At 38.7% G+C, this 25211-nt stretch overlaps 5 protein-coding genes and 1 non-coding gene across 7 annotated transcripts; 3 read left to right on the top strand and 3 right to left on the bottom strand.

Annotated features, from left to right (window-relative positions):
• Positions 1-6694: 6694 nt before the first annotated feature.
• On the top strand, positions 6695-7270 carry LOC133734648 (receptor-like protein EIX2). The gene has a single exon (XM_062162263.1). It carries the CDS (start codon positions 6695-6697, stop codon positions 7268-7270), a length of 576 nt encoding a protein of 191 aa, XP_062018247.1.
• Positions 7271-8148: 878 nt separating this feature from the next.
• LOC133726740 (uncharacterized) lies at positions 8149-11946 on the top strand. The gene is made up of 15 exons (XM_062154345.1): positions 8149-8404; positions 8476-8590; positions 8681-8792; positions 8889-8933; positions 9038-9105; positions 9179-9233; positions 9337-9416; positions 9502-9585; positions 9662-9775; positions 10177-10295; positions 10384-10501; positions 10772-10905; positions 10992-11145; positions 11266-11345; positions 11653-11946. The coding sequence occupies exons 1-15, from the start codon at positions 8208-8210 to the stop codon at positions 11735-11737; spliced, it is 1560 nt and encodes a 519-aa protein (XP_062010329.1). The 5' UTR covers positions 8149-8207; the 3' UTR covers positions 11738-11946.
• A 71-nt stretch (positions 11947-12017) lies between these two features.
• On the bottom strand, positions 12018-15377 carry LOC133726739 (chloride channel protein CLC-b). Its single transcript, XM_062154344.1, has 6 exons — positions 14814-15377; positions 14524-14724; positions 14225-14402; positions 13555-14087; positions 12291-13443; positions 12018-12158 (listed from the first exon to the last, which is right to left on the bottom strand). The coding sequence occupies exons 1-6, from the start codon at positions 15005-15007 to the stop codon at positions 12051-12053; spliced, it is 2367 nt and encodes a 788-aa protein (XP_062010328.1). The 5' UTR covers positions 15008-15377; the 3' UTR covers positions 12018-12050.
• Positions 15378-16175: 798 nt separating this feature from the next.
• TRNAH-GUG (transfer RNA histidin (anticodon GUG)) lies at positions 16176-16247 on the top strand. The gene has a single exon. It is a non-coding gene; the product is annotated as a tRNA-His (tRNA).
• Positions 16248-21540: 5293 nt separating this feature from the next.
• LOC133707358 (uncharacterized) lies at positions 21541-22776 on the bottom strand. 2 transcript variants are annotated; one of them, XM_062132923.1, is made up of 3 exons: positions 22442-22776; positions 22237-22312; positions 21541-22150 (listed from the first exon to the last, which is right to left on the bottom strand). In XM_062132923.1, the coding sequence occupies exons 1-3, from the start codon at positions 22463-22465 to the stop codon at positions 21696-21698; spliced, it is 555 nt and encodes a 184-aa protein (XP_061988907.1). In that variant the 5' UTR covers positions 22466-22776; the 3' UTR covers positions 21541-21695. The 2 variants fall into 2 exon arrangements, with proteins under 2 accessions (XP_061988907.1, XP_061988899.1); XM_062132915.1 differs by having other exon boundaries at positions 22431-22776.
• Positions 22777-24100: 1324 nt separating this feature from the next.
• Positions 24101-25211, bottom strand: LOC133707367 (small ribosomal subunit protein bS21c). The gene is made up of 2 exons (XM_062132926.1): positions 24736-25211; positions 24101-24382 (listed from the first exon to the last, which is right to left on the bottom strand). Exons 1-2 carry the CDS (start codon positions 25149-25151, stop codon positions 24265-24267), a joined length of 534 nt encoding a protein of 177 aa, XP_061988910.1. The 5' UTR covers positions 25152-25211; the 3' UTR covers positions 24101-24264.

Here is a 25211-nt window from a genome sequence, read left to right on the forward strand (position 1 = left end):
CTAATCAATCGCACATTACGAGTCTGTCAATCGCACATTACACGTATGTCAATCGCACATTACAAGTATGTCAATCGCATACATTACGAGTATGTCAATCGCATACATTAAGCAATACCTATTGCATGAATATTCATTATCATTTACAACACTCCCCCTTGGATATTCCATGTCAATAGTGTTGCCTCTGCTATGCGCTTTTAAGTTGCCTTGTCAAAAACCTTGCCAAGTAATAAAAACCCTATGGGAAAAAACAATCTTGGTCGAAGGAGAAAAAGAGCACAACGCGCGTGAATGTGGAGTAGTCGACATCCTTCAACACTCCCCCTTTGTGCCGCTCAAACTCGGTGATGACGCTTTGATCGTTGCCTCACTAAAAACCTTGTCAGGTAACAAAAACTCTGTGGGACAAAAATAACCCTGGTCGAAGAGCAAAAAGAGCACAACAACTCCTTCACTCTTCGAGATCGAACATGTAGACAACATGCCTCCCCCTGATGTCAATATCTCTCCCTGATTGCTACAATCATGAGAGTTCGGATAACTTTCTCAATCCGATGCTCTTCACATGTTTCTCAAAGGTGTATTTTGGTAACGACTTAGTAAATAAGTCCGCTACATTATCCTCAGATCGGATTTGGTTCACTTCAATATTTAGAAGTACCACTAATCTCAATGACTTTCCTAGACATCATATTTCATTGGGTGCGCCACATGAGAAAGAGTTAATACAATTGTCGTTTATTGACTAAGGCATATTGCCATTACAAAATTCTTGGAAAATAAGACTATTTAATCAGAATCTGCGGCATCAACATGGTTGTTTTCCTCGCCAGATTTGAAGTCTGTAATGATGAGATTGACGTCATTGTCATTTCCATCATCTCCTTCAACTGCGAGACAAGTCTCATGCTCTCTCATATCTTTATACACTTCTATTGTGCAGCTTTGTTTTTCCACTCGTATTCTAGTGCTTAAACCAATGCTTTAAAGATCCACATCTATAGCATTACCTCACCCATTAATTGAGATGCACCTTGTGCATTTGGACATCCTCCATGGACGTTGGTGGTGACACCACCACTAACGGCGGCGCCTGTTTTGCCTCTCTCACGTTGACCAATGTTGCCGCGTGTCCGCTTATCAATCTCGCGGTTTTTCTTCCTTTGTAGGGCGGTTGTATGAACCCACACGTCCATTTCGTTGGCCCCTAACTTTTAGGGTTCCACTCCTTACGCCCTTCTTTAGGTGCGCTATTATAATTCGCCTCGTGAACGCTCTTAGTTCCAACGGGCCTTTGAATTATAGTTTTTCACGAGTATGTTGTTAGCTTTCTCAGTAACTGACATAAGTTGATGAAACCTCGTAATCCATCTAGCATTGACACAAGCTTATTGCTTGGCAATCATTAACGCTGAGACGGGGAAGGTTGAGAGGATTTTTCTTAATTAATCTTTAGTCTGTGAGCTCTTCTCCACAGAATCTCATTAGTAGTGAGGTGATTCTTGACGTCATTCACCCATCGGTGATAACAAATGTCATTTGAATCTGGTTTAGTGAAGTCGAGTTTTTGCACGTTTGCATTCGACATTCAAAGACAAAGGAGAATAGATTAGTTTCGGAGTAAAAACTTCCACGGCAACTAATATAAGATTTCCGAGCCTTAATACTACCAAGAAATCGATTTCCAAGAATATTTGGATTAGACCGAACAATGATGTTTAATATGGTCACAATTTGATGCTTACGAACGCTCTTAGTCCAAGCATTATGAACACTCTTAGTTCATACGAACGCTCTTAGTTCGTTAAACGTGAATCCCCACAATTCCACTTTATTAAATACTCAAAATTAAATGTTCATATATTTCACAATTCTACAATAAATAAAAGAATTTAAAATACAATAAAGCAGCAACCTTAATTATAAAAACTTACGTGATGGTCCAAGGCTTGAGAACACGCGCATGTTGGAGCAGGCGTGTTGGGGCTGCAGGAGGCTTGCGGCTAGGGAGCTGCAGCACTTGCGGCAGTGGGTTGTTGAAATTCGGAGCAGATTCTCTTCTGAACAGCTTTCACTTCAATTGGTGTACAGGTCTCAAAATAACTCCGATAAGGCTGAAATTGGGAGGTCAGATGGAAGAGACAGAGACGAACAACTTTGATGAAGAAAGTATTTTGATCTGAGGTTTCAAACTAGAATTTTCGGGGCTTGCAAGAAGACGGACGTGCACAGGAAAGGAGAAAGATGCAGTTGGTGTGCGTTGGTGCTGCAGGGGCAGCAGGGATGCGTGCGCAGGGGCACATAGGTGCTGCAGGGGCAGGCGAGCAGGTGAGGCTAGCGTGGGCTAGGAGCTGCGGTGATGAAGAAGATTTTCGGGTTTTTGGTTTGTTCTTAGGCTAAGGTTAAAGCTCGTGCTGATAACGTGTTGTAGAGAATTGGAAAAATTGTATTGTATTGTATTCATCTCACCATGAGGTTTATATAGGGTTACATCATGTATACAAAAGGTAATACATAATAGCTATACTAATCAATCGCACATTACGAGTCTGTCAATCGCACATTACACGTATGTCAATCGCACATTACAAGTATGTCAATCGCATACATTAAGCAATACCTATTGCATGAATATTCATTATCATTTACAACATTGGGCAGCTCTCATCACTGGTTGTACTGGATATCTCTGTGAACAGTTGGGAAGGTGTCATAACAGAAGCTCATTTGGTGAATCTTCGAAGCTTAAAAGAGGTAACAATTACCAAAGATTCTTCAAACATTTCCTTAGTTTTCAACATCAGTTCTGATTGGATACCTCCTTTTAAATTGAGGTACTTGAACCTTAAATCATGCCAATTGGGTCCCATATTTCCTACTGGGCTTAGGAATCAGAATGAGTTGGTCACGCTGGTAATCAATAATGCTAGGATTTCAGACATTGTGCCAGATTGGTTCTGGCAGTTGGATTTTCTATTAGAGGAACTAGATGTTTCTTCTAATCAACTAAGAGGCAGAGTGCCTAACACATTAAGATTCAGCTATCCTGCCACTCTTGATTTGAGTTCAAACCGCTTTGATGGGCCCCTCTCACTCTGGTCATCCAATATTACTAACTTCATCTATTTTCTGGCCCAATTCCTCGTAACTTTGGTCCAATGTCCAAGCTGTGGATTTTAGACAATTCTAGTAACTCTTTGACTGGAAAAATTCGCTCATCCTTTGGTAATCTAAGCTTATTATTAACCGTGGCTCTCTCAAATAACTGCTTGTCTGGTGAGATTCCTAACTGTTGGGATAGTAAAGAAGATCTATATATTGTAGATATGTCAAACAACAGTCTCTCCGGCAGAATCCCAACATCTTTAGGTTCACTTCCTTCTCTCAATAACTTGATACTCTCTAACAACAATTTGTCTGGTGAACTTCCTTCCTCATATTGCAAAACTGCACTAGGATGTATGCTATTGATTTTGGTGATAATAGATTGTCTGGAAACATTCCAGCTTGGATAGGAGAAAGCATGTCTCGCTTGTTGATTTTACGCCAACTCATTCACTGGAAACATATTGGACCTCTCACACAAATCTATTATCACCAAAATCAATAGCATACATCCCTTCACAGTTGTGTGGCCTTTCCAGTCTTCACATATTGGACCTCTCACACAATAATCTTTCTGGTGGTATTCCCCATTGTGTTGGTACACTACAAAAAATATGTCCTTTTCCGACTGACTTTTTCCGACCAAATCCTTTTTTGGTCGGAAGTGACAGTATTTCCGACCACAAATTTTTGCCCGTTGGAAATACAAATTTTGGATGACCATTATTTCCGACGGCAAACAACCTCTCGGAAAAAGTTTAGAGGAGGTATGTACAACAAATAGTTTCGGATAGAATCTGCCTTATTTTTTTTCATTCATTAATGTTTAGCTTTCACCTTATTATTTAAATCTTGCAGATTGATAAGACTGAGTTGAACCGAGTCCAATAGAGATGTTTAGAAGGTTTCATATTTCTAAGCCTAAAGATGGAAAACCGGAACATTGGCAGAGTGAGAAGGCAAAGGATCTTTATGTATGTTTTAGTATTTTTTTTATAATTCTCCTTGACATTATAGTACGTACTTATATTAGTTATATATGTTTTCTTTGAAGGAATGTATGGAATTGCAAAAACATATAGAGGAGACTTTGGGTGGTGATGGCGAAGACGAATTGGATGATTGGGACATATACAAGGAGGTGGTTGGTGGGTCTAAACATGACAAAATTCGTGGCTTAGGTGACGGAATGGAACCACCTGAAGATGTGTGCGGTTCGAGTAGCACCTAAACTTGCAATAAGCGCGCGTGCTTGGAACGTGACAAGGAGTTTGGACAAGTGAAACAACAAGTTGAAACTCTTACGGATGTGGTGGCCGATTTGAAACAAGCCCTTCAAACTTTAATGGCAAATAGTTCAAGTCATTCTCAATTTGTGAGAGAATCACCATCTTCGGTACGTGATTGCATATTCTGCTTGTTTAAACATGATAATGATTTCGAAATAATAGTTAACGTGCAAGAGAGGTACATTAATTTCTGTCTTTCACTAGTTACCTCAAAATGATGTCGTTCAATCATATTCTAGCTCTTATTCTAGCTCCGGCAGCAGCAGCAGTATATACTTGCACTTTTTTTTCAAAGTGTTGTTGGGCGTATGTTAAGTTTTGTTATTGTGTTATTCATGTATAACCTATATTGTATTTATGTGTTACAGCCTGCTTCTACTAATGGAGATTCTGAAACACATGCACCTTGATCCCTACTACGAGCTACTACTTATAAGGTCCTGGAAGAAACTTTTATTTGTTTTTAGTTTGGTATTGCTCTCGTACTATTTCTATTGTTATGGATGATGCTATTTTTCCTATGTATTAAGACTATGCAGTTTGAATTCAATAAATTACTCAAATCTTCACTATGTATCTATTTGGTGAGAAAATTTAATTTGTGAGAAAATTCTAATATTTAAAATTAAATGTAATCGCATTTACTATATTTATTCCGATTGTCGATGAGCCATTTCCGACAACATTTTATGAATAAATCATATTCGTCGGTAAAAGTTATCTGTATAGACGGAAATATCCCACAAAGCAAATATGTCATTGAAAATACTCAAATTATGATTCCCGCCAAAATTCGTTAGTCGGAAATATTTATTCCGACGAAAGGATTGGTACATATGTCGTAGGAAAAAGTTTTCCGACAACTCTTGGGGTCGGAATCCGACGAAAAATATGGTCGGAAATAATTCGTCGGAAATGCAATTATTTCCAACGAAAAATCTTAATTTCGTCGACTTTTTTCGGACGAAACAAACATTAATTCCGATCAAACCGAGACTCAAATCCGACGGTGATATTCGTCGGAAATGGTCAAGCATTTCAGACGGTTGGTCGGAAGAAATTTATTTCCGACCATAGAATTTCCGACGACTTTTAGTCGGAAAGGGTATTTCTGACGAAAATACCCTATTTCCGACCATTTTTCGTCGTCAGAAATTACCGTCTGTGTTGTAGTAATTTGAGTCGCTTGAAATCTGAAGAAAAATTAAGATGCTTTATTCAGTGATGGCATTTACACTCAACGGGGAGCAACCATGCAATTGGAGGTAGTGTCAAAGGGAAGTGCTTTATCATGGGCTTATGGCTCCATTCTGTACCTTGTTAACAGTCTGGATCTCTCAAACAATTCCTTAGCAGGAGAGATGCCCGAGGAGTTAACAAGCCTGATAAAGTTGGCCACCTTGAATCTGTCCTCGAATCATTAATTTGACAGGAACAATCCCAGCAACGATTGGCAACTTGGTGAAAATAGAAATTCTTGATTTATCGACAAACAAACTTTCTGGTTCAATTCCACCAAGCATGGTTTCTATGACATTTTTGGTCCATCTGAACCTGTCATATAATAAATTGTCTGTGGGACAATTCCCACAAGTAACCAGTTTAACACCTTTGTTGATCCATCCATTTATAAAGGCTATGCTGCTCTTTGTGGGTATCCGTTGTCAAATGGTTGCCGAGACAATGAAGAAACACCTCACTACCTCAGGTTCCAAGTGAAGATGGACAAGACGGTGATGATAGTGAACTCGAAAAGCTATATATGGTTGATCATCTGCATGGTGATAGCTAGGTTTCATTGTGGGGTTCTGGGGAGTTTGTGGGAGTTTGGTCATTAACAAGTCCTGGAGACATGCCTATTTCAACTTCCTTGACAAAGTAAAGTATGCTCTGATTGATTTTATCTCAGCCATTGGCAAGCATCTGCAGAAAAGATAGAGGGGCACAGAAGAATTTTAAAGCAATGTTTATCTGTTTTTGTTTATTGATTCAGTAAATAAAGCAATGTATGTATTGTTCTTCCCTTTATAATTTGCAAGTTTTTCTACTTGCCAAGAGCTTTGTAAGCATGTACTGGAGTACCATATATATTTAAGCAAATTCTACGGTCCTCAAGAGCATTGCATGTGTTGCGTTTATCAATTGTTAAAACTTTCGGGTAAACATAATTTGCGTAGCTCAGTAGTAGTATTGACATGTAGTTACTTAACCACCTTAACATTTTTTTTTTGAGAGAGTGTGGGTGTCAATCCATTGTTAACAGCCTTGATCTCTCAAACAATTACTTATCAGGAGAGATGCCTGTGGAGCTAACAAGCCTTATAAGGTTGGGAACCTTGAATTTGTCCAAGAATCATTTGACAGGAATTATTCCAGCAAAGATTGGGAAATTGGAGTGGATAGAGACTCTTGATCTATCAATGAATCAACTTTCAGGATCAATTCCACCGAGCATGGTGTCTTTAACATTTTTGAACTATCTCAACCTGTCATACAATCACTTGTCTGGAAAAGTCCCAACAGGTAACCAATTTAGCACTCTACTTGATCCATCAATTTATAAAGGCAATGCTGCTCTTTGTGGGTATCCTTTGCCAAATGGTTGCCGAGACAATGAAGAAACACCTCAGGTTCCAGGTGAAGAAGGACAACAAGGTGATGATAGTGGACTCGAAAAGCTATGGTTGATCGTCAGCATTGTGATAGGTTTCATTGTGGGGTTCTGGGGAGTTTGTGGGAGTTTGGTGATTAACAAGTCCTGGAGACATGCCTATTTCAACTTCCTTGACAAAGTGAAGTATGCTCTGATTGATTTTGTATCAGCCATTGGCAGGCATCTGCAGAAAAGATCGAGGGGCACAGAAGACTTTTAAAGCAATGTTTACTCTGTTTTTGTTTATTGATTCAGCAAATAAAGCAATGTATGTATTGTTCTTTCCTTTATAATTTGATTCAGCAAATAAAGCAATGTATGTATTGTTCTTTCCTTTATAATTTGTAAGTTTTTCTACTTGCCAAGAGCTTTGTAAGCCTGTAATTAATGAAGTAGTAACCATATTTAAGCAAATTCTACATTACTACTCTAAAATCTTCTACAATCCTCGAGAGCATTACATGTGTTGCATGCGTTTATCAATTGTTAGAACTGTCGGGTTTAAGGTTTAGCATGCGTATTAACATGTAGTCTCTCCACTTAACCACCTTAAAATATTTCGATACTATTTATTCAAAAATAGAAAATATGTCTGATATTATTATGATTGAACCATTGAGTTACATTTCTTATGTTGTTACGTCTCTTTTTTAATGAATTTTCAGTGCACATATTTGATTTGCATAGAAAACACAATTAACCAAATCTACTTTTATAATAAATTCAAATGTTCATTGAACATGGTAGAGTCTTTGTTCCCTGCAAATTAGTGAAAATTATCCTCTATTATTTCTATGATTCTCATTTAAACTTTTGTAATGTGAGCACCACAATTAAGTGCATTGGCGGACAGAGCAATTCATCTTTCCGGGACTAGGAGATAACTTCTACTTTGTTCTTCTGCACTTGAATTTTATTAATCTTTCTAGGTTTATTCTACCTCCAGATGTCCTTTTAACAATTATAACTATATTAATATATGCATACTTCTTTTCTTTCAAAAAAAAAAAAATAGTAGAATTGTACTTATTTTACATGATGAAGAGCCAGGCCAGTTAGTTACCACGTTTAAATTACCGTTGGGATATTTCTATCGGCATTTTCATCCAACAGTGTAATACTATCCATTCCCGCCACGCAGCAGCAGCGGCGGAACCATGCCTCTCTGCTTCCTCTCCCCCCGTCTTCCTCCTCCGCCACTCATAACCTGCCGCGTGTCCCAATCCTCACTCCGCACCCTACTTCCTTCTCCGTCACCGTCACCGTCACCGCCGTCTCTCTCACTCTCACTAAGCCCTAACTCAACCCCACCGCCGTCGCTAACCTGCGCCCTCCACTGCCCACACTTCGAACTGTAACTCCCCGACTCTCATCCCTAACCTCCTTTCTTCTCCTCATCTAATTTTCCGCCGCCTCCATTTTCAGGTGCTCCGGCTGCACTCACGAGTTCAATCTCCACCGTCCGGCCGTCGTCGACGAGGCTACCGAGTTCTTCAAGTCCCTAGGCCTCTCCGATTTCACATTCGATAGTTGCAAACTGGTTATTGCCTTCAATTCCATTGATTCATGCCTTTTTAACTATTCTATTTTTGCTAGTACGTACTGAGGTTTTGACTGGTCTTGTGTTCAGTGGGGATGGCGGTGCCGTGCGAAATTGGCCGTTCGCGGCTCCTCGGAGCACCCTCTGATTGGGCTGTATCAGGAGGGCACTCATAATATAGTTGATATTCCTGACTGCAAAGGTGTCAATGCCGATAGCTTTCTTTAGTGTATTTTGATATGTTCATTTCCGCGGTATAGTTTCTCGTTTTTAATTTGACTTTGATCTCTTTGTGCAGCTCATCATCCGAATATCAATGCCGCGGTAGAGCTGCTTAAGAAAGGTCTGTTCTGCATTACTAAGTCTCAATAAGTTTTATGCTTTAAGGTTTTTTTTTTTTTTTTTTAGTGTTAAATTTTGATTGTTAGTTATTTGTATGATTTTCAGGGATTACTGCACTAAAGATTGAGCCATATGACGAAGATGAGGGGACCGGTGATCTGCGATATGTGCAGGTGAGTAATGGGATACTAGATGTGGTGTAGTTTGTAAGTTATTGGGTGATTGAATCAATGGTGGTGTCTGCAGATGGCTGTGACAACATACAGTACATCTCTTCCTGCTGCCGAAAGATATAGAAATGGTTAGTAGCTGACTTCTATTATATGTCGTTCTTAGAGTGAGATGCACAGAGTGATCAGAAATATGATCAGGCATTAATTGGTTATGTTCTATTTTCTTTATAGGTAAAGTGCAGGTATCTTTAGTATGGAATTCGAGAAATGAAACCTCCCCAAATTCAGAGAAACTGCAAGCCTTGGCCAATGTGAGCTACCTCCTTTATGTCCTGCAAATTGAATATTTTCTTATATATGTTTATATTGATCTGTGGTCTGTATGCTGGTTTCTAGTTTATATGGAGGAATGGTGGGCCAAGGAACAATGTCCATCTGATTCACTCTGTGTGGGCTAACTTTCAGACATCAAGTAACAATGTGAGTGCGAAGGGTTATTAATTATCAGTCTCATTTGATTGGTCTTCAATATACATGTTTTCACCTGGTGATGCAGATAATCTTTGGGAATAGATGGAGACATCTTTTAGGAGAAAGAGACTTTTGGGAGCATGTCGGAGGAATTGATATTTCCTTGGCTCCATCCAGTTTTGGCCAAGCAAACACACGGGTACTTTAAACTCATAATCTGACTAGTGAAGTTTGATTGAAATGCTTGACTTCATGTACAATTTATCCACTACTGTCAATGCTGAATATAGAGGAATCAAACCCACGTCAAGTCTTAAAATTACTCATGTACATATTATAATATCATTGTTAGTGTCCAACTGGAGCCTTAAGGTGTCAGAAAACATAGAGGTGTCAATGCTGAATATAGAGGAATCAAACCTATGTCAAGTCTTAGGCAAGGTGTCAATGCTAAATCAAACCCACGTCAAGTCTTAAGGTGTCAGAAAACATGTTTTCTGGCACTTTATCTTTTGGAAATTTAACAACAATACCTATTAGTCTTCAATTCATTGTAACAGATTTACTTAAATCACCTTGCCTAATGCTAGTTTATCCCAGGCATTTGATACCCTGCTCCGGAAGCTACAAAGGTATGTCCCTCTTGGAGCATCTGTTGCTGATTTGTATGCAGGAGCAGGTGTTATCGGATTATCATTGGCTGCTACAAGAAAATGCAGGCAAGAATTTAAGATATCTGTAAATGCACAGTATTAAAACTCAGAAGTCTCGAACTTTATAAAGTGAAACTTTCTAATTGTTTTCTAGGTCTGTGAGATGCATTGAGATTAACAAAGAATCAAAGCTATCCTTTGAGAAGACGGTTGACCGCCTGTCAAACATAGTAGATAGCAGCATCAGCTGGCATCATGCAGACACTTCTAAGGTTAATACCCTGGGAAAGTTCATGATCATATATTTTATGAGCTTTTCTACTTATGGTCTCATACATATGCAGCTCTGTATTCTTCAAATTTATATCTTATTGGAAATAGTGTTTAATTTACTTACTATTTAATATGTCAATTCTTGAAAGGTGAAGATATTAGAAGGTGTACAAAGCAATGTTGTCATAGTTTTATTGGAGATTTCTTCCTTTATGATTATTGTGGAATAGTTTCAAAAATAATTCTAATGTTTCTAACAAATAAACTAGGAACCTCTTTCCTGGATCATGGGATCAGATGTACTTGTTGTTGATCCTCCTAGAAAGGGTCTGGATGCATCTCTTATTGATGCATTGCGGAGTATATCTTCTATAAAGGATAAAGCTAGGTCATCATCTGAGAGGTTAGACCATTTCTGTACTCAGCCAAGGACCTCATAGCTGGTCCAAGGGGAAGTTGATTAACTCGATGTAGTTTTACATGTTTCAGTTCAAGCTCTAAGGACAAGGATGAGAAGAGACCATGGATGCTACGTGCAAGAGAAGATTCAATTCAGATTGGAAGCAAAATGACTTCAGAGGATAGCAAAGTGTTGCCTAAAACCCTCATTTATATAAGTTGTGGATGGGAAAGCTTCAAAGAGGTACAATATCCTTGCTACAAGATTCCATGAGATTAGATTATACTCAGCTCTGGTTATCCCATCCCGTTTTGTTACCATTTTTTTTTTCTATTATCTAATTAGGGACTCATATCTCAACAGGATTGTGAAGACTTGTTGTCAAGTAAGGGATGGCGCTTGGAAAAAGCCCATGGCTTTAATTTTTTCCCTGGCACACAGAGGTTCTTCTTTTACCCCCTCTCGTCCAATATGTGATCTGTCTTATTACAGTAAAATCGCATGAATTTGCGTATCTTATATGTTTCTTGGAATCAATATATGTTCAATGAATTCATGCATTACTAATTAAAAATAAATTTGTGCTTATTGGTGTTGGTGAGATAAAATTGAGTTTCCAGAAAGCCAGCCTATTTGGTCAAGTATCAATCTTGAATATAGCATGGTCATACAGTTCCATCATATTTGCATTTCATGCATGTCTTAATTTCAGTTTTCTTTTTTCTTTTCCCAATTTGTCAATGACGGCAGCATCGAGGTTTTAGCTGTGTTCAAGAGGGGCCAATCAGTAGACCCAAAGAAAAAGAAATCAGGAAAGAAGAAGAAACGCTTGTGAGAAATTTGGAAGTTAGGCTTTGCCGAGACTTTTTTCCAGGGTTCTTATAGGATGTAGAGTAGAGAATCTAGTAGGAAGAGAAAATAGCAAAACCAATTCCTCTCTGTTGTTTCCTCTTTCGAGGAAAGGAATTTTGTTTATCATCTCCTAAAATATGTGTAAAATGAATAGTTACAAATGAATAAAATTGCACAGTTGTGCTACATCTATCTGACTTCTTTGGAATTTGACGTAAAAATGAATCAATGAGTATAAAGAAGAAAGCAGCATCTTGCCCCTAGAAAGCTGTGAGTTGGTTGAGGAGAAGACATTTTCAGTTCCCCTTCTCTCTGCCTTTGGGATTTTTGAGATGAGGAAAGGCATTCAAAATGTTGTAGGCTATCAAATCCTGCCTGGTTAAGATCCCAACCACTGGAGGCACCTACAAAATGGAGCAGACACTAAGGTTAGTGATACTAAATCTTTAAAAAATTTAGGCTATAGTGAATGACATCTTGGTGACTCTTGTTAACAACTGATGTATAAATGAGATTCTGTTGATATATATACTCACCCCCGCTGCCTCGTACTTTGGCAGAATGAGCAAATGGCGGAGTCCCACTTGTCTGAAAAGCACCATAGCTTTTGCCACTGACATGCTTTCGATCACTGTGTGAGGTGTCGTATTGGTGAGTGGATGCAGATCGACATACATCTCCATTTCATCACTTGTCACAGCCACCTCCTCAATCTTTCCTTCTCTCTCGGCTAATTCAACTGCGGTAAACTTCTCTCTCACTTCCCACTCCTCTGTTCTTCTCCTTTCCTTTAGGAACCACTTCTTCTTCAGCACCTGGACAAGGTGAGCTCTTAGTATTATTCCATGTAGTTCTGTTGCCCTAACAGCTAGTCCTACTGATGGCACAACTGCATCATCTACAACAGGGAAGCCATTATGTGTGGTGTTTCTGAGGACCTCCACAATCCGTTCCACCTTTTCGATTCCACAGAGGGTGACTACTGGAGGCTTGGCATCTGCAAGTTCACCCACATTCAGATTCCTCATCCATGGCTCTGGATGTGCATCTAAGAAAGGTAGACCTTTTAAGTGCAGTATAATCTCATAGATGCTTGGGTTGAAACAGTCTCCAACAGTTTTTGCAATTAGAAGGACAATCATTGTTATGGGTAGTAAGAGAAGGTTGTTGGTCAGCTCAAGAAATATCACACATAATGATACAGTCATCCTCATCGACCCTGCCATTAGGGAAGCTGCACCAAGAACAGCGTATAGTCCCTGGTCGATGTCTGTGTACGATTTCATGGCAATACCAAGCATGCGGCCATAGGCTGCACCCATAAGGATGATGGGGAGGAACAGGCCAGACGGCACAGCAATTCCAAAAGTAAACAATCCTAAGATGCAGTAGAGTGCAAAGAAGATTAGAAGGTTGAGCGGATGATATTCAGTGGAAGTGTTTGTTGAGAAGATGTTTCGAACTGCATCATCATTAGTGGTAAGCAGTAGAGTAGCCAAGTCATTATAGTAGCCATCTGGGCAGTTGAACTGTTTGAAGTTGCCAGACCGTCCATTGGTGGGGCAAACAGAATCTGTAAGTGAGGGATCACAGGGTGTGCATTTGGCAAGGAAAGGAAGACCATATAGGCACGCTGAGGTGAAAAGTGATACAACAAGACTGAGGAGGATCTTGTGAATTTTCCCCTTCCTGCCAAAAGAGGAAATCAAGAAGCAATTATTACTCGAGAAAATTAATTTACACCAATAGTTTTGGTTTAGGACAAAGAGATTGTTTGGGAATTGGGATTAGGTTGCTTACTGATTTATGAGATTGTACAGTCTGAGGACCTTGTGAAGAAAATAATTGTACAAGCTTCCCAAAACACCACCGATAATGCCAATCACAACAACAGGGACAATATCCATCCAACGGTATGTCACAGTTACAGTGCTGACATCGAACATGATAAGCCCTCCTTCTCCAAAAAGGCCACATTCCCCGGTGCTGCATATTTCAATAAAAGCCCTGAGCACCACCACCACAATGGCTGTGCTGAAAAAAGTTCTCCACAGAAGGGCACTCCTCCACCATGTTGCCACCTCTTCAAGAGCAAACAGTACACCACCCACAGGGGATCGGAAAGCTGCACAGACCCCAGAGGCGGCCCCACAGGTAATGAGATCCCGGCGGTCACGGTCGTTATTCATGTAGCGAAGGCAGCGCCATTTAACACGGTAATTGTCAGGCCCCCCTTGGCCTAGTAAGGAAGCAATGCAGCTTCCGATGTGCACCAGAGGTCCTTCTTTTCCAAGATCTAGACCTGCAGAGACGGCCCCAATGCTTCCAACTATCTGTGAAACATGAAAAAAATTTCTTAACACTTAGTTTACGAGTAGTGCAGTGATCTGAATCTAGTTTCCAGAGTAGTCTTATATAGCAGTCACTAAAATTATAAAGTAAACAAGATTCAGTTTGATAGCCAACTCACCTTGACGATCAATGTGGAGGCACCAAACATGTTGGGAGTATCAACTCCGTTTAGATAAGCTTTGATTTCAGGTATACCAGGTCCAGCTGCAGTGGGTGCAAAACACACGCAGAGAACAGCGGCAACTGCGGTGAATAGAAGATTTGTCACAGCTAAAAAGATGAACCCCATCAGGTACCTACACCACATGATTCCCAAATTGACTTTTCTCATCATAGATACTTAGAACACAATGTAAATATCATTTCTGGATTGTAGCAGCTGGGGATAACAAATGAAGTACAGGGAATGCCACAAACCTTTCCTCATCTATGTAAGCAACCACAGCAAGAAGCTTGTAGCCTGCAATATTCTCAACGGCGAGGTTGATGAGAGTGGCAATTAGACCAGTTAGAAGTCCAATGAGCAAGGCAAGCGTCCATTTCAACATTATATACTGGAAGACTTGGACCTTGGATCTGCTTCTCCAGTCGTGCTTAAACAGGTCATTCTCATTGATCCTGCATCAAACTAACTTCAGTTTAATGGGAAATCAAGACAAGGAAACCGGAATTGCATTACAATGAAACAGAGGAGTTCGGATAGTTACTCGTAGTCCAGACTCTCGATGTGGGAGACTTTGGCTCCAACCAGAGCCAGTGGATTGGAAGAGAGTGTTCTGTTTCTCTTGAGGAGTGGTTGGATCAGTGAATTGCTTTCTGGATCTCTTTCTTCCGATTCAACTTCTCCTTCCATGTTCTGGGGAATTGCTGCTTCTGCATAATGGTTTGAACGTTCCTCCATCGAGCTAATGGAAGCTCCACAGAGAGAGACAGAGAAGCTCAGACAGTATGAAGCTAGTGCTCTGTTCTGAGTTTAGAAATGGTGAGAAGCAGAGAAGAGATCTCATGCAACATTTATAGTGAGTATATAAATAATTACATATGGATAGACACTTGTTCGATTTTGTACATACATGACAACAGTGATGGATAGACACTTGTTCGATTTTGTACATACATGACAACAGTGGCATTTCTCTATTCCAATGATTGATTGAGGTCATGGATAGATTTTCGTGCGCGTAATAGGCCAATGTGGTTAATTCCGTCGATGTGGGAGTTAGTCAATATGGTAATTTTTCGAATGGATGAAACCTTATCGATTATTAGGCTTGGACGTTTGCCATAACTGAAGTTGAATAATTGAATTGCATAATGTGTTGCTTCCAATTGTTATCAAATTGGATTGTTTATCATTTTCATTTTGCTTATACTTTCAAGCATATGCATATAAATGATCTTATCATAACTTCTTATAGTTATAGATTAGTTTGAGATTAAACTAAGCTAATCTATCAATACATGGAGCCATTATTCCTCTATATTAAACTGGGGTACTCGATGTGGCGATGTACTAAAGTGTCATAAGTGAATCCCTATTAGTCAAAAACATTGAAACACAAGTCGTACACAAATAATTTACACTCCTCGTTGTAAGATACAATAATCTGTTGTGTCATTTTCTGATCTGAAGCCTCTTCAATCTGCAATTCTGCATCAACCCCCTCCCAGAGACAGATAAGCACTGCCACTTGGCCGGACATACGTGTTATCATCTAATCCGTAGATCACATAGATCCAACGGGGCATATCAAATGGCCGCTTGGGGTGTTCCAAAAGCCATTTTATCCTTTGTTTGATTTATAATACAATATGAATTTCATGGCCAATAAAAAATGGGAACTATTTGATTTGGTTGCTTGCTTCATGTTCGATTCGATCAAATTGCACAGGTGAGGTGACATGTGGAGTATATAGTCCCACTCCAACTCCCATAAAGATGATTGGTTATGGATTCTAGCTTCTAGGTGGATAATTCTTTCCCGATGATCTATGAAGAACTCTCACTTTTGATTGGTCTGGGTTGTACAAAACGATAAATAATCACTTGCATCAGGTTCTGTCAACTTGTGGCTGTAGTTTAGTGGTAAGAATTCCACGTTGTGGCCGTGGAGACCTGGGCTCGAATCCCAGCAGCCACACATTATTATTATTATTATTTTTTTAAGTTTTCTTGGTTCAAAATATCACTTGTGTTCCGATATTCCTTAGCTTCTAAACCATATAAGATGATGCTCATTTTTTCCTCAAAAAGAATGAGGCTGGGTCTCTAGATCCTGCTCAAAACATGCATGTGATTCCGGTCTGTACATAAAATGATACTTTTCCATAATGTTGAACTATATCGAAGTTGAATGCGTGACCATTGTTCAATTTGATCTTGGGTTTAGGGTGTGGTTTAATATGATAGAAAAACCAGTTGATTCATATTTTCCACAATCATACTTCTATTAGGTTATTCTTTTCAACTAGGACAAGATACATTGCAAGAAATGATTTCATACATCTTTCAAGATCAATTATACTTGCCCTAGCGTTTAACATGACAGAAAGACGAGTTAATTCATATTTTTCACGATCACACTTCTGATAGGTTATTCTTTTCAACTAGGAAAAATATATTTTGCAAGAAATGATTCCATGCATCTTTCAAGATCGATTATACTTGCCCTAGCCTTAAATGTGTACTAATTCAATAGCTATTTTGTGGCTAAATTAACTTCCCATAGCTGATATACAAAGGCAAAGGAAGTAAGCCATGAGAAGTATCAAGGAAAAATTTGCAAGGATTCTTTGCTTATGCATGCATGTAATTTTGATTATATATACTTGCCCTAGCCTTAAATGTGTACTAATTCAATAGCTATTTTGTGGCTAAATTAACTTCCCATAGCTGATATACAAAGGCAAAGAAAGTAAGCCATGAGAAGTATCAAGGAAAAATTTGCAAGGATTCTTTGCTTAGGCATGCATGTAATTTTGATATATAGCTAATACACAAAGGGCAAAGGAAGTAAGCAAGTATCCATATATGATCGAATACCTTATTCCCAAAAAGATAAGATAACAATTGTAATAAGCATAACTATAAATCAACTCACTAGAGTTCAAATCGAAATCTTCAAATTATACTTGACAAAGTCACACTCAAACCCTCACTAGCTAGTAATAAAAATGTAGAAATCCATCCAATATATAGCTAATTTCTCCATAAATTAATACTCGGAGAATTACCCTAAAACTTCTTATAATCTCCTTGGCAAATATTTGGAGAAGAAAGAAGATCAACAAAAGTAATATGTAAAAACTAAAACACCGGGCCTATATTGGTACGGCCGGCCACTGGTATTTTTACTTCGATCAGAATCTAATTATAATAGACGATCACATAATGGTGCACTGGGTGTCTGCATCATAAAATCGGTGACTCACCATAGTCGACTGATTGTCTAGTTGTTCGTAGCTCCTACTGAGAAGTTGACCATAAGAATCCCCCCCATAATTGTTACAGTTAGGACCATAACCATGAGAGCTACTACTAGTTTTCCCCTGAACGTTGGGGCCATAACCATAGCTAGTACTAGTACTTTTCTCCTTCAAGACTTGTTGACGATATCCTGAATCAACCCTAAGCAGCTGAGCATGCCTTCCAGACTTTGCTAACACTCTCAGAAGGGTGTCTGGGTGGATCGTACCAGCAACATATGCGATTCCAGCTTCTGCATCAATGTAGTATTTCACTCCTGATCAATGAACAACAAATGTTCAATTCAGTGCTGATCAAATCAAATCATAAATCATTATATTAAAAGATTCAAAAACAAGACTTTAATTTCTAATGTATTGAACCATAAAAATTGGATGGAATTGCATTGAATGCAATGACGTCTCTAGTTGAACCCTAATCAAGCTGGTAGTTCATTCAACAGTACTGACTAGTGTTGTTCAACATTGTAGAACATGCACCTAGAGGAAGTGGCCGGTTCATTTCTAACAAAATACACCTTATTGTCTTTGAATGTAACAAAACCTGCGAAAAGATCCGAGGTCTACACCATATGTAAATATGTGTTTATATATAAAAGTATACCTTTGATACTATTCAAAACTTTGATCATGGTCATATGCCATCCCTTGGAACTGGTATCCACTTTCAGTTCACAACGCTGCAAAAAGAAAAGAGAAACGAAAAAACATGATATATAGATACGTACAGTCCGAAGATGACATATACTTACTATCAATTATAAGCATGAAAATTCGGAAAAGTGTAAGAAAAGAAATAGATCTGAGGAATATAGTTTGGTCTAACGTCGAAACTAACCATATAACCATTATTGGTCTCCCCCATGATCGATCAGAAAAAACTAGAGAGAAGATTAAACAGTTAGTAGATTGCTCTCTCTGAAGCTGTTTAAGTATAAAAAAAACAAAGAAGATATGATAGTGGTACGTACTAGCTTATATATGAAACAAAGGAGGTCGGTCCTCTAGCTAGCTATTACATTCCAAATCATACTATTAAGGAAAGTTTTATGGCAGGTTCTCGAGCCATAAGGAAAGTTTTATGAAATAAAGTAGGCCGGTCCTCTATCATTTTTTGCTATCTTCTCGAGCCAAGGATCTCTGAGAAAAATAAAACTTGGAGACATAAAACTTTTCCATTTCCATTTCAATTATCATTTGCTCATGAAAACTTATGTTTTAGTGTTGGATTAATATGGAATGTGGCGCTCAGTGTTGCGCTGGACAATGAAACGAAAGGAAATAAAATCATACAACAATCAATCAAGTTTTTAGTGAGCCCATCTAATTTTCCGTGAAATAGATAATTAACTTTATTTAATTAAGATCGAGCTTATTACGTCTAATTACCACAAGATTGCAAGAAATGATTCGTATCTTTCAAGATCAACTACGTGCCCTTCATTTTAATTAGTAATTATTATGTTTTAATTTAGAAATTTGAATTCAAATAAGTGTAATCTCCAAAGAGCTGATTAATATCCCTCTTTTTGTATATCAGTCACTCTAAACTCAACTCTTGCTGGTGGAACATCAAAATCTTTGTTGATTTCGTTCTCGAATGTGTCTAAATTTGAGTCATATCTATTTACTTAAGTACTAAATCCTAGATTATTATCTTCACCAACAAAAAAAAAAAAATCATAAAAAGGCCTTTTCAAGTGTATCCCAAAGGATTCAAGTTTCATAGATAACCAATTCCTTTTCCTTCTTAAAGCATATAGACTAGTCAGAGGAAAAATCTTGAAGCCCATGGTTCAGTATAAGTATTTACATGTGGTTAGAAAGGAAAGGCTGAGAGAAGACAATGCTCACTCTAGCCAGGAGGAAAGTCTGATATGGTTGGAGATTATTCGCTTAACGTTGTTTAATTAGGCAGTAACTTCTAAAGCATATATCGTCGGAACAAACATAAATTCGTCCTATAGTATGCATTCATTTGAAGACGAGAGGCATATATAATGGCAGCCATAGAACATTACATGATTTTATTAATTAAGGCAAGATCCATCTAATTGTGAAATGTATATCTAAACTTATGGGGTTGTCTAGAGTACTTGGATGTTTATCATACACTCATTTATATCTAATTGAACCAAAATTACAATTTAGTTGAACCAAATTTACAACATTAACAACAAAGTTATCACATAATTTGCTTTACACATTTACATATAATTGAACCAAGTTACTACATCGACAACAATTTGTTCATAAACTTGTAAAAATATCGTAGGTGGAGTTATTACTTGTAATAGAACTAAAATTACCCAAAAAATAACTCTATTTACCACAATGACAACAAAATTGTTGTCAGATCTGTAAATGAGTGTATCACATATATACAGGTACCGTAGAACTTCCCCTAAACTTATATAAGGGTTTTTGTCCATTTACCCCATTTTCAGAGATTTTTTTCCCACTTTACCCCATTAAGTTTTTTTAATTCCCCCTTATCCAAAACACTCTAAGGAAGTCTTCCCTAATACCCCATAATTTTATTTTATTTTATATATCTTTTTAATACCATTTTACCCTCACCGATGAATTACTTAGAGAGAGAGAGAGAGAGAATGGAAGAGAGAGAAACTATAGGAGACTTCGCCGGAGCCCCGTCACCGGCTGCCGGATTCCGGTCACTGGTCACCGGTCGTCGGATTCTGGTCACCGGCCGCTGCCCACCGAACTTTTCTAAAAACCTCGCCGAAGGTTTTCAAAGAGGTCGTCGGAGATTTCATTGGTCGCCGGAAAGGTCTATTGCCCCCCAATAGAACTTTTGGTGGTCGGAATGGGAACTAATCTTCCTAAAATTAGACAAATAAAACTTTGATTAAAGAAAAAAACGAACAAATTATATCAATTCAAAACGTATATTGCCCTCTAATAGACGTCTATTGCCCTCCAATAGACCTTTATTGCCCACCAATTTTTTTTTTCTTTTCTTCTGGGCTTCTGCTGTCATTTTGCCAAAAAAAAAAATGATTTGGGCACCCAATTGCATTGCATCAATACATCAATACACACAGATACAAAAAATCCCCATTGAACAATTGAAGTTAAAGTGAAATGAATAACATACGAACAGTATAATTCGAGACCAATTACAGTCCTTACTGACCGTAATCAAGTTTGGTCAGCTTCTGGGCCGAAGTCCGGGATATGGGCCAGGGTAGATTCTCTTTGCCGATGCTAGAAGATCTCGTGTCAGTTTTGAGAGCGGCGGTGGGGTTGGTTCATCGCAGAGGTTGGTTCCGATTGCGATAGCCTTCGCTCCGAATCGAATCACTGTTTTGAAGAAACATAAATTGATCAAGATCCAAGTCCGTTTCCGATGGGTTTGGGGTTTTCACTGCGAATCAGAGGCATAGAGTAGGCTCTGATCGTCGACGAGCTTGTCGCCTTCGCCGCCGCGGAAGCAGACTATCAGTCACCGGAGAGAGAGAGAGAGAGAGAGAGAGAGAGAGAGAGAGAGAGAGAGAGAGAGAGAGAGAGAGAGAGAGAGAGAGAGAGAGAGAGAGAGAGAGAGGGGCATGGCATGGATGTAGTTTTTTAATTAGACTGAGGGTAAAAATGTCAAGTTAGTTTAAATTGTGTTAGTGGAAATAAAAATCTGTTGTTATGGTAAGTAGGTTAATTTTGGCCAATTTTGGTGCTTTGGGTCAAGGACCCTTATATAATGGCAGCCAAAGAACATTACATAATTTTATTACTGAAGGCAAGATCCATCTAATTGTGAAATGCTTCTAAACGTTTATTACAGTTAAAATAAGAAATCTTAAGATTTCTACATTGTGCTTCAAATTCGGAATATTAAAACGCCGGTGAAGGTACAGTTCAAATTATGCTCTTCCAGAAGTAGCACTCAAACCCACAATCGTAAAAAAGATGTAGAAATCCATCCATCAAAACTATAGATTGATGCTCCATACATACTCGGAGAAGCGCACAACCAAAACTCCTTAACATCTCCTTGATCAATAAACATGTGGAGAAGAAAGGAAGAACAAAAAACAACATCTAATTAAAAAACTAAAACGAGTATCATAATTTCACTGAACGTATGATCACATAATCGTGCATTGTGTCTCTGGATCGTAAAACGGGTGAATCTCCAACGGCGGTGGTGGCTGTGGAAAACCTAATCGCGGTGCAGGTGGCGCAGTGGACCTAACTGGCTGCTGCTGATAATAATTAGGGTAGAGCTGATGATGATTGCGATAGTAATCTGGTGTTGTTCCATAAGGGTATCCAGCTCCACTCTGATTATAGTATCCATATTGCTGAGGATAATGACCATTAACATAACCATAAGGGTATCCTTGTCCATAATAATATTGTTGTTGTAACTGCTGTTGCTGCTTCTGTTTTTTTAACCGCGCCTCACGAAGAACTCCTGAATCAACCCTAACCAGCTCTATTTTCTTCCCAGATTTCTCTAATCGAGCCATAAGGGTTGCTGGGTCAATCCAACCCGTAACAGTTACGCTTCCATTTTGCATATCAATGCTGTAAGATACTCCTATATATGTAATCGATCATTAAAGTAAATTAAGTTAGGGCTACAGAAACAAAAAGCTAACAAAATTTCAATTCATATAAACGTACCCTCGATAGTTTTCAAAACTTTGGAAATGGTCTTGTGCCATCCCTTGGCGCTATTATCCAGCTTTAATTGACAAGTCTGCAAAACCATGATTACAGATATACACAAGGATGAAATACGAACAGTTTTCTATGGTTGAAACAGAAAAATGAGATCTAAAAATGAATGACATGGAAAATTTAACAATAGTACTAACCACTTCATTACCGGGGATCTTTGCCTTTGTATCATCCTTGGCCGCCATGATGAAGCTCTTTTTCCAGAAACCCTAACACTTGAATGTCGCGATATGGGCTCAAAGGAAGCAAGGGGTTGGGGTTTATATAGTAAAATATATCGGTCTGATTACAATTAAAGGGGTAGGATTTGTTTCTGGAATATTTCCATTAATTACAAAATGAATACTGAACAATTAAAGGTAAGCTTATATGGTATATTTTATATTGACACGATTCAAGCAGACGATCTCTCTCATATTTGTGTGAAGACATTTTTTCCATTTGGAGGACTATATCTTTCTATAAATACATTTTATTGCTCAAAATAATGTACAATAAATGTATGGATTTCCATGAGAGATGCGAAATTAAATTGGTAAATTAAGCCTCCGTATCGTTATCTTCCTTTACTTGTTTTTTCATCAATGGCAGAGACCCAACGAGTTAACTCTGTCTTCTTAAATCTCAAATTCCGAATTGGTAAGAGGCCGTTTAGTAATAGTTTCACAAGATTGATATGTCTAAACGGACCATAGGAAGAGAAGTAGGTTGTGCATCGAACATGGACTCTCGAGGAAAAAGGTGGAAATTCTGTGCCACAGTACTCTTTGTGGATTTTGGTACTACTAAACCTTAGCGAGCTCTCTAATACAGATCCCAAAAGCAAAGTTGTAAGCAGCAAAGGAAATGATTGATATTGTTCCAAGCCCCGGGCAGTAGTATTTATGTCGTTTTCATTAGGCAGACAAATAACAGTATTAACAGTTTGGGATCCTTTCTTCACGAAGAGCCCCAGACATATGCTATGCATCGATAAGAATTTGCTTGTTTTACAGATGGAATCAACTGGCTTACAAAGAAAATAATCATTGAACAGACTTATATCCAGCGTCCCACCCTTAAATTCATGTCACTGTACTGATACTTTGCCACAATGTAAGAATTTGCTTGTTTTACAGATGGAATCAACTGGCTTACAAAGAAAATAATCATTGAACAGACTTATATCCAGCGTCCCACCCTTAAATTCATGTCACTGTACTGATACTTTGCCACAATGTTAGGGTTCCATTTATATATACAGGGCTTTATTGCTGATATTCCTGTAACTTTTGACTTTTGGTAAAAAAAAGTTACAGCAGCATCCAAATATTGAAAAGAATGAAGTCATGAACACTACAACATTGAAGTTTTTAAAGAAGCAGCGACAGTCTTCTAAAATTCATCTTCTACTTTTTCCTGTTTTAATCTACCATAGATGCACTTTTGCTGTTCCTCTAAGCTAACTGATTCGCATTGGTACATATGAGAAGAAAAGGAGGCAAAATAGCTAGCTGGTGTTATTCTGTATCTTCAACATCTTTGCTATGAAACATAAAGATGATATATCAACTATTTCTAAGAAACTTTAACAAAACTATTTCCTTTTTGAACTCTAAATCCTCTTCTTCAAATACCTTACCCTCCTATGAGTTCCAACTAACCAGTGCCTACTGCCTAGGACTGAAAGCAGTCGAGAAGGCAAAAAGCACCATCTAATGCCTTCCAATATTGCTAAAACATAATCATCCATTATTAGTCCTGTAATTCTTTCAGGCCATTCAATCTCAGACATTAATTCTCTCCTCAATGTATAAACACAAAGCAATCAGCACAAAGTACACACTCATATTGAAGCAATATTAGAAACTCATAAAATGCAGTATGCACAGAGTGAACCGAAGAGTAACTGAATCAAATTGTGCAACTTACATGAACCAAAAGCCTCTCTAAATCAAGGTGACAAATATACCAACAAAAGGTACAATGTGGTCAATAGGGTATGTCTCCCTGAGGTAGATCCCAGTTATCTTCGTCCTCATCACTCTTCTTCTGTACAGGGACTTCCTGCCCCCTGTTCTGCATAAGCGGAGGCCTCGAAAAGGTACGCCTGCTCATAACAGACATAAGCTCATTCAACAATCATTCTCAAGACAGAGAACTAACTAACTAACCGAATTCACATTACAACTCTGTGATTCGCAAATCAACTACAACAATGGGAATGCACTATAACTACTTGAAAACACGTTTTACATTTGATTCATAACGAAACTAAACTTACGCATTTTGTTCTTAATCTAGAGTATGCATATAAAGTTCAAATCTTGTTCTTCTCAATCTTAACTGTCGATTAAATTATGTAACTTTCGAAACCCAACAATCCCAACACATAAACAGCAAACCATTTCGGTTCCATTATGCAAGTAGTAAAACTAGTTCAAACAGAGTGAAGACTCGGACCTTCTTTTGTTGCGCTTAGCAGCATCGCGAGTCCTGCGCTTCTTCTCATCCTGAGTGTTCTCGAAGTACCTCCTCCTCTTAACCTCCTGGATGACGCCAGCTCTCATCACCTCTCGCCGGAACCGGTTGAGCAGGCGCTCCTCGGACTCGCCCTCGTCGACGATGACTTGGACATTGTAAGCCGACTTGAAGAAGAGAGTGTTGGCATAAGCCAGAGAGGGGTTCATGACGGACTCCAATTCCGAAGAGGAAGAAGAGAAAGAGGGACCAGGTTGGGCGACAAGAGGGACGAAGGCGTCTCTGGGCTTCTGGGTTTGGGAGAGATGGAGATGGGGTGGTGGGGGTTTGGCTTGTGATGGGGGCTTTGAGGGTGTGAGGAAGGAGAGGAAGTTGCAGAGAGAGGATGAGGCAGCCATGGATTCAATTGAGTTCGGTGAAAATCGTGGACCTTCTGATTTTGGTGTTATCTATTGTTC

The sequence above is a fragment of the Rosa rugosa genome, chromosome 1, assembly GCF_958449725.1.
Source record: "Rosa rugosa chromosome 1, drRosRugo1.1, whole genome shotgun sequence".
Lineage (NCBI taxonomy): Eukaryota > Viridiplantae > Streptophyta > Magnoliopsida > Rosales > Rosaceae > Rosa > Rosa rugosa.

Bases quoted from the DNA above. Each gene is read 5' to 3' on its own strand.
- LOC133734648 (XM_062162263.1), top strand. From the start codon at position 6,695: ATGCCTGTGGAGCTAACAAGCCTTATAAGGTTGGGAACCTTGAATTTG.
- LOC133726740 (XM_062154345.1), top strand. From the start codon at position 8,208: ATGCCTCTCTGCTTCCTCTCCCCCCGTCTTCCTCCTCCGCCACTCATA. The intron at 9,106-9,178 runs GTGAGTAATGGG...TGGTGTCTGCAG, and splicing joins GTGATCTGCGATATGTGCAG to ATGGCTGTGACAACATACAG. The intron at 10,296-10,383 runs GCAAGAATTTAA...ATTGTTTTCTAG, and splicing joins GCTGCTACAAGAAAATGCAG to GTCTGTGAGATGCATTGAGA.
- LOC133726739 (XM_062154344.1), bottom strand. From the start codon at position 15,007: ATGGAGGAACGTTCAAACCATTATGCAGAAGCAGCAATTCCCCAGAAC. The intron at 14,403-14,523 runs GTTTGTGGCATT...CATGTGGTGTAG, and splicing joins GCTTACATAGATGAGGAAAG to GTACCTGATGGGGTTCATCT. The intron at 14,088-14,224 runs GTGAGTTGGCTA...CATGTTTCACAG, and splicing joins CCTCCACATTGATCGTCAAG to ATAGTTGGAAGCATTGGGGC.
- LOC133707358 (XM_062132915.1), bottom strand. From the start codon at position 22,478: ATGGCGGCCAAGGATGATACAAAGGCAAAGATCCCCGGTAATGAAGTG. The intron at 22,313-22,430 runs GTTAGTACTATT...ATGGTTTTGCAG, and splicing joins AGATCCCCGGTAATGAAGTG to ACTTGTCAATTAAAGCTGGA. The intron at 22,151-22,236 runs GTACGTTTATAT...TTACATATATAG, and splicing joins AGTTTTGAAAACTATCGAGG to GAGTATCTTACAGCATTGAT.
- LOC133707367 (XM_062132926.1), bottom strand. From the start codon at position 25,151: ATGGCTGCCTCATCCTCTCTCTGCAACTTCCTCTCCTTCCTCACACCC. The intron at 24,383-24,735 runs GTCCGAGTCTTC...TGTTATGAGCAG, and splicing joins GCTAAGCGCAACAAAAGAAG to GCGTACCTTTTCGAGGCCTC.